Source organism: Peromyscus maniculatus, chromosome 3 (genome assembly GCF_049852395.1).
Source record: "Peromyscus maniculatus bairdii isolate BWxNUB_F1_BW_parent chromosome 3, HU_Pman_BW_mat_3.1, whole genome shotgun sequence".
In the NCBI taxonomy this organism is placed as follows: domain Eukaryota; kingdom Metazoa; phylum Chordata; class Mammalia; order Rodentia; family Cricetidae; genus Peromyscus; species Peromyscus maniculatus.
In genome coordinates this window covers 125,960,602-125,981,293 of record NC_134854.1, presented here as the reverse complement: position 1 = coordinate 125,981,293, position 20,692 = coordinate 125,960,602, and the positions used below count along the sequence as shown (strand labels likewise).

At 35.3% G+C, this 20,692-nt stretch overlaps 1 protein-coding gene across 11 annotated transcripts in view; it reads right to left on the bottom strand.

Moving 5' to 3' along the window:
* The window catches only part of Chl1 (cell adhesion molecule L1 like), a 208,306-nt gene that overhangs the window by 78,881 nt on the left and 108,733 nt on the right, over positions 1–20,692 (bottom strand). For 8 of the 11 annotated variants that reach the window (XM_042273729.2, XM_042273728.2, XM_006994360.4 and 5 more), the window contains exons 3-5: positions 10,278–10,453; positions 3,589–3,694; positions 1,707–1,894 (exon numbers count right to left, since the gene is read on the bottom strand). In XM_042273729.2, the coding sequence (XP_042129663.2) occupies positions 1,707–1,894; positions 3,589–3,694; positions 10,278–10,368 (385 nt within the window). In that variant the 5' untranslated portion in view covers positions 10,369–10,453. Of the gene's footprint in view, positions 1–1,706; positions 1,895–3,588; positions 3,695–10,277; positions 10,454–20,461; positions 20,517–20,692 lie in introns of all 11 variants that reach the window. The other 3 variants (XM_076567475.1, XM_076567478.1, XM_076567476.1) reach the window with 1 other exon arrangement.

Below are 20,692 nucleotides of genomic sequence, written 5' to 3'. Positions count from 1 at the left end.
TTGAGATTTAAATCTTGTATGTCCTTAGTAATTCTCTTTTCTGCTTGAGTTACCACACGATGATGTTATTATGGCATATTTATCTATTCTCTTTTGCAGGACTATTATTATAGCTTCCCATATTTCAATATCATATATGCTTAATTACTTAATTTCTAGGAAGGCTTTTGAAAATAAGGTAAGTTTTGACTGTTGTTAACCAATGTTAAATTAAATACCTTAGCTGTGATAATTTCTTCATTTCCTGTTTTAAAATTTGGAATCTTTATGGTATAGATATTTTATGGCATTTTAAAACTACTCACTTAATTTACTCTTATCTTTAATTTGGGATGTGCTTAGACTAACATTTTGATTGATTCCTGTCTTATTTCACTCTTTTCCATATCCTTCCTTTCTCACTTTTTCTTCATAACACATGGTCTGATAATCATTCATTTTTATCTGTATTTTCAGTGTCATTATCAATTTGAATGTGAATACCATATAAGAGTCCAAATTTGCTCACTATTTAATGTTTTAGAATTTGATAAGGAGTTAATTTATATACAGCTCAACTTTCAAGAAAATAATTCATCACTATTTGTTGTGCATTTTAACATTTGTGCATATTTTGTCTTAGCAGGGATCCAAATTCTATCAGGTCTAGGACACTTCTTGAGTTTTTTATGTTTATAAGATACTCAGCCGGGTGGTGGTGGCACACGCCTTTAATCCCAGCACTCGGGAGGCAGAGGCAGGCGGATCTCTGTGAGTTCGAGGCCAGCCTGGGCTACCAAGTGAGTTCCAGAAAAGGCGCAAAGCTACACAGAGAAACACTGTCTTGAAAAGCCAAAAAAAAAAAAAAAAAAAAAAAGATTCTACAACAAGAAATTGTCAAAGAGGCTAACTAAAATTTTTACATGTAAGAACATGTAAGAATTTACTCTATAAAGCTTTGGTTAGAGTTGTGTAAAGTTAGGAACTATAGGTCAGGGAAAATAAGTGAGTGGGTATTTCATGCATATAGGTAAGCTATGTTAATGATTATAATATGAAATTGGTGATTATTTTTAAAAATTACAGTCTTAACTGCAAAGGATTTACAGTTTGTCATGATTTCTACTCATTGTCTACACCGGGAATGACTTTGTTTAACTGGGATTATGCAGCTAGTTTTTCTCCATCTGGCGGTAGGTGAAAGAATCGCCTAGACACTCTTTCTAGAAGGATTTATGGTTTATAAACAGCTATTTATGCTTTTGTCATAGACTCTTAGATTGAGGCTGCATATTTCATGAGATATATCACCCTGGATCCACAAGAAGGCTACATGAATCATATGGGTCCTGAAACCTCACAGAACCGCACTAAACTGTGCTATCAAAGAGTGCCTCTGTGGTGATGTAGAGGCTCTGAGATGATCTGTTACTGAATACTGAGCTAAATTTAGGTACTAATAGATTTAATCATCACCATATATGGACAATAATGACTTTTTGTCCAGGTTAGATAGAATATAACTGAAACACAGTACAATTGTGCTTTCTGACTGAACTGAACTGAACAATAACTGATTGTTAATATTAAGACTCTGAGGACAATTTTTCTAGTAAATGAAATATATGCTGATTAAATTCATACTGATTTATTTCTTTAGATGAAATGATGTCCAGTTAATACTTCACTAGACCAACTCTCAATGAAATCTCTACCTGAACACTTACCTGGAACGATGAACTCTATTTCTTCTGATATTGCAGTTCCTAGTCTATTAGATGCAAAACAGCGGTATTTCCCTTGAAAGTGAGAGATGTGCCCCTCATTTGGAATCTTGAATGTGCCTGAATTGTTAGATACAATTATCCGGGGGTCAGAAAGATCAAAATGTTTGTCATCCTTGGTCCATGAAAATCTAGAAGATAAAGAAAGTATACTCTAAGTATTGGTGACATTTTTTATTTTTAAAAAGTTTTATCAAACAAATGCACAAATGATAAAACCAAGAGAATTTATGAGTTTTAAATATATACAATAAACCTTAACAGTGTATAAAGACAAATTCAAGAAATCTTACAAGTAAGGAAAATACAGTGAAAAGTGAGATAAGAGATTGAAAGCAGTTTTATTCTCTCTTAAATTGAAGGTATACACCTACGTATACACACACACATACACACACACACACACACACACACACACACACACACGTCTCTGTAACATGCCATTTACCTATGTTCAGGAAATCTCTGGATTTTAGTATGTGTCTCTTGTTTGATGTTGTTCTTGCTGGTTGTATTTCTACTTTTGTTTACGTTATTACCTTTCCCCTCTCCTGGACAACACTTGATAATCATTCTTACTGTATAAAGTTTTATATTAGGTTAGAACTTTCTTATTTAGACAAAAGGGGGGATGTGTTGGCTAGCTGTTCTGTCTCTGACCTTCAAGCTCCACCCCTAGAGATACAGCAGGCAACTACTAATTCTGGATCATTGCTATATTTTAGCACATGAAGTAAAGACAAATATAGAATGTGCTTTTCTGTGTATATGTCTGTGTGAAGAAACTTACACACACTCAAATTCCATTAATCCCCCTTTATCTGGTATTTTCAAGAGTATGACACATTTGAATCTATCTTAAATATATATATATATATCCAGTTTAAAATGTCAGTTTTAAAATAATATTAGCCAGGAGGTGGTGGCACATGCCTTTAATCCCAGCACTTAGGAGGCAGAGGTAGGCGGATCTCTGTGAATTCGAAGCCAGCGTGGTCTATAAAGTGAGTTCCAGGACAGGCTCCAAAGCTACACAGAGAAATCCTGTCTTGAAAAACCAAAATAATAATAATAATAAAAGTAATTTTATAATGATATGTTATATTTTTGTCATGGGGTTGCTATTTCATTTTTTAACGCATTTAAATGCTATTCCTTTCATAAACAATATAGTGGTAAGAAACTCTGTAGATTAATCCTTTGATAAATTTATTTCCCATTTATTTTAGGACAATTCTTCATAAACAATGACAGTAGATTTGTAAGGGAAAAAGTCATTATAGTTTTAGAAAAATATTTCAGAAGTGTATTTGAGAAAAAAAGTACATAATTAATTCTACTCACATATGAATAGTTGCATGGATAATAATGTAAACAGGCTTGTGTGACATACATAAACATTCTGATTTTTAAACTGATGTATATTCTAATTATTGTTTATCAATAAAATATCTGGAGTCAGATATCAGGCTAAGAACCTGAAAGATCAGAGAAGCAGAAGAGCAGGCACCAGTGACCTCCTCCCTCTCCATTCCTCTATCCAAATGTGGCAAGATCCTCCCTAAGTCCCACTTTGCTACTTCCTCTGTCCTCCAAAACCTCAATGGTTAATTTTGTCAGCTGGTGTCTAGCTTTGCCCTCTGCTTCAAAACAAACCTTATTTTCAGAATGCAATCTCAGTATCACACAACAGTAGACTTCACTACCATTTGCTTAGCAATCTGATGCTTCAGTAATATGTAGATTTGTATTCTATGTTATGGTAGTCACATTAAAACAGCATAAAACAAAATAATTTCCATTATATATTTACTAATATACTTACTTTGGCTCTGGGTTTCCTTTAGCTTCACATTCAATTTGAAAATACTCATCAAAGGGAAAGGCAACTTGCACATATGACTGCTTTATGATCGTTGGAACCTGTTGAACTGAATAGCAAAACAATATACTTGAAGATTGAGGTTGTCAAAATGGGACAACAAGATTAAATAAAAAGACCAGCGTGTGCTTTCTATATCGGCAAGTGTGATGGTTGATCTTCCTTGTCAACTTGACTGCATTTAGAATCGCTCAGGAGACCCATGATAGAGTACACCTATCTGGGTGTTTTCAAAAAGGTTTAAATGAGAAGAAGAGAGACTTCCTGAATATGAAATGGGCTGGAGACATGGATATTGGAAAATGGGGTAACCACCTGAATACCATTCACCCCTCTTTGCTTCCTGACTATGGGTGCAAATTGGCTAGCTATGTCTGCCTCTCACTGCCTTCCCTGACACACTGGAGTCCATCCCCTCAAAACATGAACCAGAACAAATTTTCCCTCCCATAGGTGCATTGTTTACACATACTATACCATAGTAATGAGAATAGTAATTAATATAGTAAGTAAAAGGCTATCCCGAGAATTTTACTTCTCTTTAACATTCAGTTATGTCTAAGGAAAACACTCCCCAGTCATCATTTTATATTGCCTCATATTTAACTTTCATTTAACCCCAGAAATAAGAGATTTTTAAGACACAAGAAAAACATTGTGTTATAACTTTAAGATATCTATTTTTAAAATTATTGGCATTCCATTTATGTGGGCATGTGTAGTGATTTTATACATTTCTGTCATTTGGAAAGTTTTCTCTGTTATTTTTCCTGCTTCCATTTATATGTCATAAGTATCTAATTTACCATCTTTCACCCTACTGATATCCTGTGTCTTTTTTTGATATTTCTTCTATTATAGGGGATGTTTATTTTCCATCTCTCTTTCCAGTTAATATGTATTTCAATAGATATCATGAACATTACAGATTTTCCATTATTGGATTATCAATGTATGATAAATTTTCAGATAAGGACATAATGGAAATGACTCTAGGGATAAATGCCAAAATCATTTTACAAACAATGCATGATTATAGCAGTCCTCATAGTGTGAAACAATTGATTAATGGCTCATTAAAATCTGTTAGAAGACCATATTTATTGCAAAATAATTTTTCTTTGATCTCAATTTATTATTCTTGTTAAATCTTCTCTGCAGTCTTTTTGGTATTTGACATTTCCCATCCATGAATTTATCTTTTATTTCTCTTTCCCACTTGAATTGTCATTCCCCATTCTAAAATCAGTTTAAAATAAAGCTACATGAGATTGATAGATGCTGAAGGCAGGCACTTGGATTAAGTTTTGAAAAAGATCATAGATAATGATGTACATAATGCTATATTGCAGGTGAGCATTCAGTAATTTTCAAATTGAGACATTCATTTATTTCTTTTTTAATTTTTAATTTTTTTCTATCAAGAAAATTTTTTCATTCACTTTATATACCAATCAAAAATCCCCCTCCCCCGCAGCCTTCCCCTCCCAACCTACCCCATACTCCCCCTGCAAGGGCCTCCCATGGGGAGGCACATCCAGTAGAGGCAAGTACAACTCCCCTCCTCTCCAAGGCTGCACGAGTTGTCCCATCATAGGTAATGCGCTCCAAAAAGCCCGCTCATGCACCAGGGATGGATTCTGATCCTACAGTCAGGGGGCCTCCCAAGCAGATCAAGCTGCACAGCTGTCTCGCCATGCAGAGGCCTAGTCCAGTCCCATGTAGGTCCCACAGCCATTGATCCAACTCTCATGAGTTTCCACTCGTTTGGTTTGGCCATGAGACAGTCTTTAGTATAATTTTGACAACTGTTAAATTATATTATTGATGTATAAAGAATTACAAAGCAAACAGTGGCAGAAACTGACTTTGGCCTATGTGTTTTTGAGAAATGCAATTTGTCGACAAGCAACTGATTACTGAGTACTATTCAATCATAAAGTACAGATAGGACCTTCAACCCTGTGACACTGGGCCAGGTCTTGATTTCTTCACCTTCTTTAAAATTACAAGGCACCCAAAATGCCCCTGTTTAACTGGATTATAAGTAACAATTTTAACTACAAAAAACGTAAAAACCGAATGTGTTTATTTTTTAAATTAATCCTACAATATGTTATATAAATAATATCTTTTTTTTTTGTTTTTTTTGAAACAGGGTTTCTTTGTGTAGCTTTGTGTCTTTCCTAGAACTCACTCTGTAGCCCAGGTGGCCTCGAACTCACAGAGATCCGCCTGCCTCTGCCTCCCAAGTGCTGGGATTAAAGGCGTGCGGCACCATCACCTGACTATAAATAATATCTTATGAAAATTACTAAACATCAAGAGAAGAGTTGCATTATTTTCCATGACTGTACATCTGTCATTTCTAAAGGGATGCTAGCAAGATTCTCATGTTTACTTCTGCATTCTTTATGTTGTAATAAGCTAGTGTGATTAAAAATGTACAAATTGCCGGGCGTTGGTGGCGCACGCCTTTAATCCCAGCACTCGGGAGGCGGAGGCAGGCGGATCTCTGTGAGTTCGAGGCCAGCCTGGGCTACCAAGTGAGCTCCAGGAAAGGCGCAAAGCTACACAGAGAAACCCTGTCTTGAAAAACCAAAAAAAAAAAAAAAAAAAAAAAAAAAAATTTACAAATTCAGCTTCCTATAAACCTATAAACAAAAGGAGTGGAAAATTATACATTCCAGTCAGATGGTTTTGGTTATTGTTTTATTCTTACCTATTATAATATGAAATCTAAAACTTAACCAGTATGCCTCTTCTTATTCTATTATATTGTACAGTTTTACCTACTTTTTTACCTGTATATGAGTTTCAGACAAGGCCACAGTAGTGTTTAGAAAAAGCCTGGGTTTGCTGAGTGATATAGATCTGACAAACATTTGCACATTTTCAAACAGGCAATTAAAAATGTCACTCTACATTGCCACTGATCTAATCAGGAAAACCACTGATGTTTGAAAGCATTTGGGCTCAGGCTTACAGTGGAGGACACAAGTCTTCTACACGTCTAATTTTTACTTGAACACTCAAATTTGGTCATTGACAGTTATCATATTTATATTGCCAGTTTATCTTGAAGCACCAGGATGATTTTGTTCATTTGGGGAAAATATCTGCCTGTAAACATCTGACCAACCATAATTAGTCTGCCAGTCATACTTTCAAGTAAAAATAGTGTGTGTGCTGAAGCAATGATATAGTTGAGAAATAAAAAAATCCCATTCACTTTAAGGCAGCAGAGTTATTTTATGTCTATTTTACAGTGCATTCTAGTGTTATTTAGAAGTAGAGAATTAATAACATTATTGTTTTATTGATGCAACAATTTTAATTTTTAAAAAAATTGTTCTGTTTTAGGGGTATATGATAATGAGTGCAGGGCTATGAAATACACCCTGTGTGTTGGACAGCTTAAAGCTCATGCCGTCCTTTGTGTTAAGGAAAGAGAAAATTTTCTACTATAGATTTCAAAAAATCAACACAGAGGACAATGACAGCAAAAGGTGGTACTAATTGGCACTAGGGTATTATTTTTAAAACACTTGGATCTCACAAACCATCTCAATGTAGCCCTGAGATCCTGAAGCAACCACAAGCCATCATTTACACATCAACAGCTAGCTAAGCCTTAATAACCCAAAGATCTTCTCAATTTTAATTGCATTGATTCTCTTTTTGTCTGATAAATGTGGTAAGTCACACTGTCATCATGCTTCACACAGTAATTCAAGTTCAGGCTTCATCCAGTGGATACTGATCACCACTTTAGCATTTGCTGAAAGCATCCTCATACTCACTGGCAGTTGTCTCATTTCTGATTAACACCATTTCTAAGCAAAGTGGGTATTGAGCTTCTTGTAAGTTCATCCTGATTAAATTCTATTGCAGTTACAAATGGTAGAGAGAGGCACAGCAGCAGCAGCAATCCCAAAGATACCAGCTAATAACTTGAGAACAACTTGTTTATTACAACATTATTCTTTCTTAAATTTGCTAAGGTTGTAAAGGCTCTGCAATAACTAATTATTCAGGGAATGGAGCTAATAACCTTTGGGTGTTTGTATGAATATATATTCCACATTACAAATCCTTTCCTCTATAATTAGGCCAATTACAGAGACACCAGACTCGTTGACATTCAAATTGGATACCTGCCTTGGTTTCATTTACTAGGGAGTGCTCTAGAGTGCCAAAATAAATGGGCAATATTCAGTTGCTCTGAAAACATGCTATTAATATTTTATAACAATCGTCTGAGGACATTACAGCAGGAACGATAACTGGGACTATCAGAATAATACTAAGTGATATAAGCTCATACAAAATTTTTCATCCTTCATCACTGAAGAACAAGTCCAAAAACAGGGAGCATGAATGTGTTTGTTAGCGAAAAAGGTCAGAGGTTTGAATCTGGAATACCACAGGCATCCTTGCGGGTCTTAACTGTGTCCTGCACTCTTACACAAGAAAACTTAATGAGGTTGGAAAGATGGCTCAGCAGTTAAGAGCACTTGCTGCCTATCCAGGGGACCTAGGTTTGGTACCCAGAACACATAAAATGTTGCACAGCCATCTAATTCCAGTCCCAGGGTATTTATTGCTTTCTTCAGGCCTCTTTTGGCACCAGGCATGCACATGGTGCACAGACACACCTGCAGGCAAAACAAAACCAAAAACAAGGGTAGAGAGATGGCTCAGCCGTTAAAGGCTAGGCTCACAACCAAAAACAAAAACAAAAAACCCACTTAATTTTTTTTTAAAGGGGAAAATCTACTAAATATGAGGGTGTTTATAATCTCAGCTGGTTACTGATGAATCTTGATGAACTTGTACAAGCTTCAAGATTTCAGCTACTTATTAAAAGAAATGTGCATGTGTACATAAACATATATGCAGAATAGGAAACTGAGCTTCCTTAACAAATGAGAATACAGAAACAGAAGCTCAACCATTTGTTAAGAATATAAGAGAGTGGATTCTCACCTGAGGAATCAAGGTAGTATTGGACAACGACTTCCTTAAAGTAATTAAGATTGACTGTCAAAGGTGATTTTAAAACACATCACAAATGGTTTTCTTGCTTTCTAGTCACATTGAGTCTAAGTACTTTAAAAGGGAAGTTTTACCTTAATATCAGTACTCAGAATATTTAATAAATTGTCTGAGGCAAAGACAATTTCCTTAGAATTCACATGATCCATAATGTTAATTTTCAATGTTCATATTCTAATAAATAAAAAAGGACTCTTATAACCTTCAACACTATATACAATAGATACAGAAGGGATTCTGGTGGAAAAACATGGTAAAAATATCTGAATCACATCTCAATGACTTTTCATAGCTAGAAAAAATCCCCAATTGTCTACATTTCAAACCATAACATAAAATGTGTTTACAGTTGTATTACTTTAAACTATTAATATTATAATTAGTTGAAAATGATTGATGATGACTAACCTTTTGCATAGAATTACCAAGAAATTATAAATATATATTTATAATTCACACTAAAATACACTAGATTGGGAGGCAGTATTAGGTAATATGTTTTGGGCTCTAACATGACTTTTTGTTATTTTTCATAATTCGTCATTTGCTATGAGATGTCTTTCTATATGCTGTGTGAATATGTGTTGCTCTGATTGGTTGATAAATAAATTGCTGATTGGCCAGTAGCCAGGCAGGAAGTATAGGTGAGGCAAGCAGAGTAGGAGAATGCTGTGAAGAGGAAGGGCAGAGTCAGGACCTGCCCCCAGGAGAAGTAAGATGTGAAAGTACTGGTAAGCTATAGCCATGTGATAACTAATAGATTACTAGAAATGGGTTAAGTTATAGGAGCTAGCTAGTGAGACCACATAGTTCGTATATAATATAAACCTCTGAGTGATTATTTTATAAGTGGCTTCAGGACTGTGGGTGGGAGAGATTTGTCCTGATCATGGGGCTGGGTGGGACTGGAGAAAACTTACAACTACAGTCATTCCCATTTTTAAGTACAAATTACTTTGGGAAAGAATAGGAGGCTTCTGGGGCTGGAGAAATAGCTCAGCAGTAAAGAATCTGCACTGCTCTTGCAAAGAATCCAAGTTCAGATCCCAGCTCCAGTGTCAAACCTGCTACCCCAGCTCCAGAAGGATCTGACACTCTCTTCTGGCCTCCAAGGACACATTCACTCATATGCACATACCAACATCTGAGCACATATACAAATACTTTAAAACAAATCAAATCCTTTTAAAAATGAGGCTTATTTAATTCCTTTTTGTTATAGCTTTTGTAATGTTAGCCATTTCTAATTCAAAATTCTCCTTAAATAGATAACCAAAGCACATAAAAGAAAAAGCTTTATGTAATATTCCAGGTCACCCTGGACATATGACAAAATGTCACCTGTTATTTCAGTTCTATTTCTTGTAACAGGCCAAGGTTACATAAAAAGCCAAGCAACTAAGTTGAACATTTATGACAGCAACTAAATATCCTAACCCAAATCTAAAAGTATAGTCATGAATCATCATGATAGTTCAGAAATAGGATAGAAAAGTTACATCCTCAATCCAACATGTTCTACTTAAAAAGCAGACATCAAGTTCCATATTCAGGACTGGACACAGTGCTTTTACCTGAAAGTGGTATTTCAGCTCTTGACAACTTAAACAGGAGGAAAATTAGACTCAGGATCAGTCCTCTTCCATGCAACAGCAGCCCCATCATTCTTCAGAAAGGAGGCAATACACAGAGACTGAAAAACTTAATGTCCTAGTAGTTTCCAATCCCAACTGAGGAAAATGTGGGAAACCTGGAAAAGATCCCCCCAGATAAACAGGATATTAGTTAATCTACTTTAAAATGTGAACACAACAAAAATTAAACACATTTTTAATTAACAAGCTAATGAGCTTACTATCTAGTAATACTGTAAGAGTTTTTCTTCTTTATATTCAAAATAAGAGACATTTAATGTATGATATATTTTAAACTACTAACCATTTCAATGAATCCTAATTTTATATTAGAGTATGATTTATATTGAAAACCATTTCTCACACTGTAATGAGTCAGAGAAAAATTTCATTAATCTTATTGAGAAAGTAGTGAATTCTCAATCAATTCTTTACATTATTAAAGATCATAAAGACAAATCTTGGGCTCGTCTGGTAAATTACATTTTCATGTTCAAAATTTCACATTAGATGGTATTTCTAGTAAGAAAAAAGGAAAAAGCAAGGAAATAATGGAGGGGGCTTAGAAGATGGAATCAGTCTCATTAAGGCGTTAAGCAGGGAAGCAAGAGGACCTGAGTTTGAATCTCAAAAAACAAAACAAAAAGCCTGGCATGGCTGGGACTGGCTACAAAATCAGTCCTGGGAAGACAGATCACAGGTGCCTGGGGCTCACTGATCAGCTAGTCCAGCTGATTAGTTAGCTACAGGTTCTATGAGAGGTCCTGTCCCAAAAAGTAACATTATCAAGACTGGGTACATCCAGATGATGTGAAAAGATGGAAATTCATTACATTCATGTAAAAGACTCTCAAAGCATAAAAAGATAAAAATTATAAAGATACAAAGTGATGAAGGAAGACATTCACTGTTGCTCCTTGGCCTCCATATGAGCACACACATGAACAGTGACTCATGGCCATGCACAAACATCTATATACACATATGCATGCACGCGTGTGCGCGCGCGCGCGCACACACACACACACACACACACACACACAGCAAATGGAGAAAAACAATGTATTTTAAGTAAAATTTACAAATGTCATTGTTTCAAGCAGAAGAAAAGTCATCAATTGATTTCCATTTGAAAATAAAACAAGGATTAAAACTGGCTTTCTTTCCTTCCTACTTCAGTTTTCTCCCTAAAATATTATACTAGAATCTTCAAATTTTTTCATAATATATTTCTGTGATGGTACCACAATATTTTGCTCCAGAATGTGATATTTTTTCATGAATACAATTTTCTTATTACCATAAAAGTTAATTACTTTATTTGTTCATTACAAAAACAGATTACTAAATTTATATTTACTTCCAACTATGTTAGCTCTTAAGTTTCATCTCCAATTGCAACTCAAGAGATTCTAGGAGCTGAGCAGCCAGCTAGCTCGGGGATAGGACCTCAAATTCAATTGTCAGCACTGCAAAACCAAAAGAAAGAAAGAGATGGTAGAGCCTGTGTTCTCAGTTTCTTTTCCTGCTACTATGATAAACATACTCTGACAACTTAAGGGATAAAAGATTAATTTTAGCTCAGATTTCAAGGCATAGTCTAGCATGATGGAGAAACCAAGGCAGTAAGCAACTGAAGAGCCTGATCACATTGCTTTCAAACTCAGAAAATGACATGAATGCATGCTTGTAACTGTTTTTTTTTTCCTTCTGCTACATACATAGTCCAAGATACTAGCTAGAGATTGGTACTGTCCACAATAGATGTATTTTCTCACCTCAATTTAATACAATGAAGATAATATCCCCAAAGTGTGACCATAGGCCTATCTCCTAGAGCATTCTAGATTCTGTCAAGTTGACAATTAACACTAGACATGGCATGTGTCTTCCATATACAAATGTAAGTCACATTTAAAGTAAAACAAACAAACAAACAAACTAATGCCATTTTTTTTAATGAGCTGGGGGATATTCATTGGCAACATTTCATTTTGTATTTTGACTTTGAGGAATTCTACAATGATCATGAAATACAGGACTCTACTACTACAGACTCCTCAGAGGATATGAATTGGGAAACATTTTATTTTATGCATTATTTTACTTTATCTGATCTTAATCGTCCATCAGGAAAATGAGAATTTAAAAGCCAAAGTAATCCTTGCTTACTTAAGAATATTTACAAGTATGACAACTTATATAACTAATTTAATCTATTTTCAGACACATCACTGTGATAACTGACAGCTCATTTTCCTTCTGAAATAACTTATACTGATCAACAGAACAAAATGAATAAAAACATTACCTTTATCTACACATTAGCATAAAGCTGCATGACATTCCATCTACTTCAAAAATTAAATGTGCAAAGAAAACATTAACATCTGCCCTTTGAAATTTCCTTTTCCTCCCTCTTAAAAAGTTGAATTTACTACTCATAGTGACATACCACTCCTAGAGTATATCCTTGAACATTCTAGTACATTAATGTTTAATACTGATGGCTTCAATGGCATCTCACATATGTGTTTAATGAATTGCCCCCTATTTGTAAGGAGTTAAGCTTTTAAAACTATGATGATGTTAAGAGACCACATTTCCAGGTGAGTATCTAATATATCATCATAACCAGAATTAAAGATGGCGAACTAAGTCAGAACTGGCTCATTTATTGATTCTCCTGATTTAGACTAATGAATTAAATGGTCTCTAATTACTGTAGCTGAGTAGCTCATAAAAGCTTGTTGCTCAGGAACATCCATTGGACTTGGAAGTTTAATGGTTTTCCCTGCATGGTCAACCAAGACATCTTAGCCCATAAGAGGACATGGGAGAGTTATAGCAGTAATTCCTATGCTCTGGTGGCAGGAGGATCATAGGCCAACTTGGTATGCATAGTAAGGTCCAGGCCAGCCAAGGCTACATAGACTCTATCACAAAACATACAGAAATGGTACTATATTGAATTTCAGTCTTACAATAAAACTACATGCTTTTTTTACATATCAAATTCCAGAATATAGATCATTCTTATCTTCTTTAGGAATTGCCTTCTATTTACCTGCAATTTGCATACTCATCTGGTATGACATTAAAATTATTAAAAGGCAAAATGTGAGACCACTTTTAAGAAAGCTTTCAATTCTAAAGTCAGAAGACCTAAATAGCTCCCAGGCTAAGAAAGAAAGTAAGCCTTATTTCATTGTCAGAAACATAAAGGGCATATCATTAGGTAATTCTATTTTGAAACAGAAAACAGCAATAAAATTATAATCCTATTTATCTTTTTTAAAAGAATTTGAATTTAATGACTCATGCCAGAGCTCAAAGATAAAAGCAACTATTGGAGCACAGGGTAGAGCTGACAGATAAGACAAGTGTAAGATATACAAAGGTATTTTGAAATCCAGGTACATAGAGACAATGTCTAATAGCTTAGTTTTATGACACTGACTATAATGCAAGACAAATAAATATACTTTCATGAGTCTCAAAATTGGATACAACTCTCTCATTATTTTATCACGTTGATGGAAATAGAGAAATACATTTCTGTTACATGACAGAATAGAAGAAAACAGACTGATAGATGTCACATCATACATTTGACACTTCCAATTGGTTAAGCTACTTTGGAACAACTAGTTGTATGAGAATTAAGCACAGGTTAGTTTAGAGGCATTAGTTTAGGCAAGGATAAGCAGACACTTGCCAAAGTGCTACTTCCAATGTACCAACTACAAGGAGAGTTCATAGATATACATCTAGGCTTTTTGTTTGTTTGCTTGTATGTCTCCTACATGCCAGACAAGTGCCCCACAACGAAAGCTATACCCACAATTCCCTCTGACATTGCAAGGCAACATATCTAGCAACAATTTACTCTCTTGACTTAATTGATCTTATGCCTTTAGAAAAGAAGAAGAGAGGCTAAGCCTTTGTTGATTGCATTTTTGTCTCCCGAGAAAGTGCCGGATAACAAACCAGACCATGAAAAACTGAATCACTGTACATATGCTACCACTCAGTATGTTGCTCAAGAAAGTTAATTTGGCCTCTCTCATAGGTTTCATGCCAGTAAGTTTAATAGTTTCTGTATGATATAAGGGATGTTCTTTAGGGTCAGGTGGGACAATGTATAATAAGCACAGAGTCGATCCTGACAGTACTGGTAGTGGTGGTCACTATACTCCTGGTGGGCATAGGATTAGTCTCTATTAATCTCTATTAATACTACTAGATTTTAAGATTATAGTTAGCTTGCAAGCTCTTATTAGATGTACAGAATCATTTATATCACAACTTCAAACATAAAATAATCTCCAGAATATTAGTGGCATAATGACATCACGGAGTTAAAATATTCTAGAAAATAAAAAGGCAAAGGAAGTGATAGATTGCAAAAACCTTCTCCATTCTGCTTTCTTGTGCTCATACACCTTCAGTATAGCTTTAAATGCTATCCTGATAAGTCCCTTTCTTACTGTAGTGACATTGCAGGTCATTGGCTCACTAGATGACTTCTGAGTCTAGGCCTCAGGAGCCTTGCAGAGCTTCCCTCTACAGCCTTCTGCATGTATCAGGAGAACAAGCTTGGGCTATCCAGCTTAAAGACTGAAGGCATTTCACATCCCTATTGTAATCCTAGCCAGCACTCAGCCAACCTGTAAAGGAAAGCAATCCTAGAACAGCCAGGACAAAATCACAGGGCAGCTGAACAAATAGTTGAGAACCAGCTCTGTCATCAGTTATGGCTAACAGAGGACAATAAATTCTCCCCAAAAAACAGTAGACTGTGGAATAATAGTACACTATTCTTTCAGATAAACCAGTTGGTTTTAGGCTGATGTGCCATGTAACAATAGCTATTATATATTATTCAGATGGAAAAAGCACAAAAGAATTTATGCTATATTGATAAGTGCTAAACCTGTGAAATACATACGACTTTATCTCTTTTAAGGTATATATTGATGTTTCTGTAACAAAGTCACCTTTACTGTTTCTGAGTTTAGTTAATAATAATAATTTCCTAACATAAACACATTTCTTGCATATTCAAAATTGGCCTAAAATATTTCAGCAGTAATAAGTCAATATTTTTAGATAGGGTTTGTAATTCTGAAGGCCCAGGGGCATTTATTTTAAGACAAACAAACAAACAAAATCCCCAAGCCAGAAAGACAGTCTTGCTAAGGCTGGAATGCAATCCACTTCTTATTTAATCCCTTTGGATATCAAGACACACATTCAATATCATCAACACAACCAGTAAATACTGAGTCAATGCATTTTTTTATTGGTTTAAGATGTTAGGAAGCCACAGAGTAAATGAAAAAACAAGTCCAATTTATGGTAATCATTTAAATCCTGACAGATTTATGAATACACTCAGGATACATTTTCATCTTTATTTTGTATTTTGCTTATTAATTCACCAATGGTTTTATTGGAGACTACTTTAAATTATATAGCAAAATTTAAACAGGCAAAGATGAGCAAAAAAGAGTTAAAAATTCTCACTCAGCATAAATGCACAAACATTTCATCCTTATAAATCGAACATTTAAAAAAAGCATTTCCAAATTAGCTCAAAGTCTCTGTTTATGTATTCTGAATAATCACCATTCCCTAATAATCATTGTTTTTCTTCACTTAACAATAAATGGTGTCATGTTTACTAAGAACCCTTGACCTGAGGGTTCTCTAATGTTCCTCATGAATTGTAAATACACTCATTTTCCACTTAGAAAATAAAACCTATTGAAATGTGTATGCTGGAATTTAAAGGACAAGAGGTTCTTCTTCATCCTGAAGAGGAGAGGAATCTGAACATAGAGAAGAATAGTCAGCAAACCTTAGATAGGCAGCTAGTCCAGGACAGTGCATTTTGCCTCAGTGATACTTTATTTACAACCCTGGCATTTTCTACTTGCAATTATTCACAGACCTATTCAGGTCAAATTTCTAAAGAGAAAATAGAATAAGGCATATCTAAAAGGGGAAAAAAAGCAACTATTATGATTACTCTTTGAAAAAGAGATGTGTGGCTACCACAAAAAGGGCTGGAACACAAAGCAGAAACGTCAATGACACTCCATCTGTGCTTTATCTCACAGATGTGAAATATACACAAAACCAAAGGAAAAAAGAAAAAAAGACTATGTGACATCCCTTTCCACCAAGAACAGAACCAAGCTGTCACAGCCACCATGAATTCCAGAGACTGAAAATAACCTTGTATATTCTAAATCATTAAATATTTTTCTACTTGGAATGTTTGGTACAACAACATATTTTATCAAAGCCAGCAGGAACAGGCATATTATGACACTGGTATCCGAACAAATAACGCAATGGGTTTGTATAATAGAATGAGCCACTGTTATAACTTGGAATTGTGTGAGTTTTCTCCTCCTTGCACATGAAAAGGGCTTAAAAATCACCAAGCTGAATCCAAGAAGGTGCCTTAGACAAAACCATTTGACACTTTCATGATGGAGGGGAAGTCACCTTCACTCCCCTCTGACCTCAAAGGCGCCTTTATGAGATTCCTTTTTATGCAATTGTCAGTCTGCAGTAAAAGATTCCCCTGATTTGAAATCAGGTCATAGTTGGGGTAGGAGGTCCAGCAATTTCCATAAGCCTGACGTGTGATTAGAATCATTCAACACCTTGAAAGTGAGAAAGGATAAACACACAGAAAATTAAAAAGGCTTTTGTTCAATCACCTGCTTGGCTCATATCATGAATCAATTTACACATGCCATACACAGAGTAATCCTGAAATAACTGCTAATGGCTTTTCACTCTGAAAACAAAGGAAATACTGTACATTATAGCCATCTCCATTTAGACTGTGTTTCATGTCACCGAAGTGACAAGACAAAGGAATTGCTTGAAGTGTTAATTCATCCTTCCCGGGGAGGTGGCATATTTTCATACAGTGAATCAAAGAATTGTAGATTCTATTACAAACCAATTGATTTTATTGAAAAAAATATCAGTTTTAGTTAATAATTATGTGAGATCCATTGATTTTTTTAAGTAGAAAATAATGTGGTTGAGCATTGATAGGCATACCTCTGAATATAATATGCAAAAATAACTACACACCATTTTCCCCCTTTGTTAGTCTATGCATTCAACAAATAGCATCCTGGAAAGCTTCCCAAATGCACTTTATGTGATGGGGTATTGAAAAGAAAACTACCCAAAACCAAAGTCATTCAGTGACAGAGAAAATTATTTTACTTCCTCTAACACGAATTTTAAATGGTCTTACTAATAAAAAACATGGAGCAAGATATTGCGGTGAAAATTGAGAGATCAAAGGAAGAGAATAAGCCAAGCCACAAGTTCTTACCACTAGGAAATTCTCAGCCTAAGCAAGAGCTACTTCTTGTATACTCATACCTGTATACCTTTCTGTGCCCTGCCGTCTTACTTCTTCTCTCTGCCCAGCTCCATCACTTCCTCTTTCCACCCAGATCTATCACTTCCTGTCTGTCTGTATAGACCTCCAGACCTCTATGGTTAACTAGTGCTGGGATTAAAGGTGTATGCCACAACGCCTGGCTCTTTTTCCAGTGTGGCCTTGAACTCACAGAGATACAGATGGATCTTTGCCTCCCAAATGCTAGGATTAAAGGCATATGCTACCACTGCCTGACCTCTCTTTTAATATGGTGGCTGGCTTTTTCCTCTGATCCTCAGATAAGCTTTATTGGGGTACACAAATAAAATATCACCACAACTTGCCAACATGAAAGTTATCTTCTGAGTATTTTTCACAAAATATTTTATGTAGTGTTGATAACATCTGTAGAGTATTTTTAATAGGCATACAAAACTTCATAGAATTTAAGTGTCCATGTAGTAAATGTTTTCATATGTATAAATCCAGGTTGCTTCTCATATCACCTAGCTAAAATATTCCATTAGCACCTCTAGCAGATTCCAGGTGGATTTCATCCCTTAGCAGAGTACACTTTACAGGAGGATGAATCTCCTAGTGTTCTCCAGTCATCTTCTACTGTATCAACGGCAAGGTAACATCTCTCCTCCGGGTGATATTTGCTTTATGTATGGACCATTTTACTGCTCATCATGACTACAGAGTCCTATTATTATTCAGCAGGCAAAAACCATGGACTTTAAAAAATTTATAGTGTGTAGCACCTGCAAAATGATCACCTTAGTGTGAGACACACTGGTGCTCTAATTTTCTTGGATCAAGAGCTGTGTAGTAAATAATGATGCTGTATGTACATTGCTGAGGAAATAAGCATTTTGGAAGACCCTTAGGGTATCCCTACAAAACTCAAATCTGACTACACAATCTAGACTTCATACTCCTTAGCTTTCACTAAGGACTTTGAAAACATCAAATCCACACAAACCCCTGTACATACATGTTTGCAGCAGCTTTGTGCACAAAACCTGTCAGAGCAATGGGCATAACAATCAGTCAGTAAGTGTTCTAGGTTGTTTTATTTTGCTATAATGAATACCATGACCAAAAGCAACTTGGGGAGGAAAGTGATTATTTAGTACTAATCATAGTTGATTCTTAAGGCAAATCAGGGCAGGAACTGAAGCAAGAACAAAGGCAGAAACTATAGGAAAAAAGCTGCTTTTCCTTATCACCCCAGACTACCAGTCCAGAGGTGGTACCATCCACAGTAGGTTGTCCCACATCAATCATCAATCAAGAAAATGTCCACAGCACTGCATACAAACAAATCTGTTTGGAGCATTTTTTTCTCAATTCAAGTTTCCTCTTCCTTCTGTGACACTGACAAAAAATAATCAGTGCAACATGTAAATACATAAACACTCTGTGGTAATCCAGTGTGTAGAATACCAGTGCTAAAAAGAAATAAATGATCAAGCTATAAAAATAACATCTTTTTTTTTTTTTTTTTTTTTTTTTTTTTTTTTTTTTTTTTTTTTTTTTTTCCGAGACAGGGTTTCTCTGTGTAGCTTTGCGCCTTTCCTGAAACTCTCTTGGTAGTCCTCGAACTCACAGAGATCCGGCTGCCTCTGCCTCCCAAGTGCTGGGATTAAAGGCGTGCACCACCACCATCGGGCTACATCTTAAGTGCATTTTATTTAGTGGAAGAAACCAAAAGCAGGGGGTGTCTATACACTACATTCTTCTGATTGTGTGATACTCTGGAAGATAGTCAAAGCATCACTGATTCCTAGAGATTAGGACTTAAGAAGGAAGAAGAAAAAGGGCAGATAAAATACTTTGTGTGAAGTATGGTGGTAAACACATGTCACCAAGAGAGCATCTGAGCGTGTCTGTATATGGGAAGCTATGATGGTTAATGTAGGCTCCTCATTTATAGCATGTGTATCACTAGGAGGGCTATTAATAATGTGGATACTGTGAATGTGTGGGGTCCAAGAAATCCTTATACCTCTTGTTTAATTTTGTTGTGAATTTAAAAGGCTTTATAAGGGAAATGTATTTTAAAAACTCTGCACTGTATTGGAAAAAAAAGCAATTGCAACAATTACACCGGATTTCTAACACATCACATATAAATCAACTTCAAGAGATAAATTTTTAAAGAAAGCATCCTTATAACCTCTCCCCCACGCCTCTACATCCAGATTTATGCCAGAGAAAAATCACAGACGACCACAGTCACCTTTTAACACACAGCTCACGGTTCCCATCTGGCAATTCCAAAACTCTTCATGTCTAATAATTTTTTTCTCTTCTCATTATCTACCCTTCTCTAGTCATTTGCTGTTTTATTTCCTCTCCTCTTATTTTCAGCTTTGCTCAATATCATGCAAGGAACTTAAGAAATAGAGCAACACAAGATGAAGGTTGTTTTGATTATTGATAAATATTAAGATATTTCATTGTGTCTGAAAAATGACATAACACCAACCACAAACAAGAAATTTGAAACTTGAAAAAAGAATGATAAATTACATACATTGGTTTTAACTAAACGTAATAGCAGCAAAGTGATTAGAAAAAAATACACCGAAGTTATGAGCAGTTTTAATGTTTTTACATATCTCTGCATTAATCAAATATTTATAGTGACTGCTTATACTATACTCATAAAATTAAAATTTGGGTGAAAATGTACCTCAGTGAGAGAATTCTGGCCTACCATGTGAAAGGTCCTGGATCAGTTCTTAACACTGCAAAATGATAAATTGAAATGATTTAACTTAAATGAGATCTCAGTGATATATTTATATATAATTAATTCACATATTTGTTAAAAAATAACAAAAAACATAAAGGTACATTTTCTGAAGTTGGTACCATATTTGACCCATAATTCTTATGTCTGCTATAGTGTGACATTCAATAG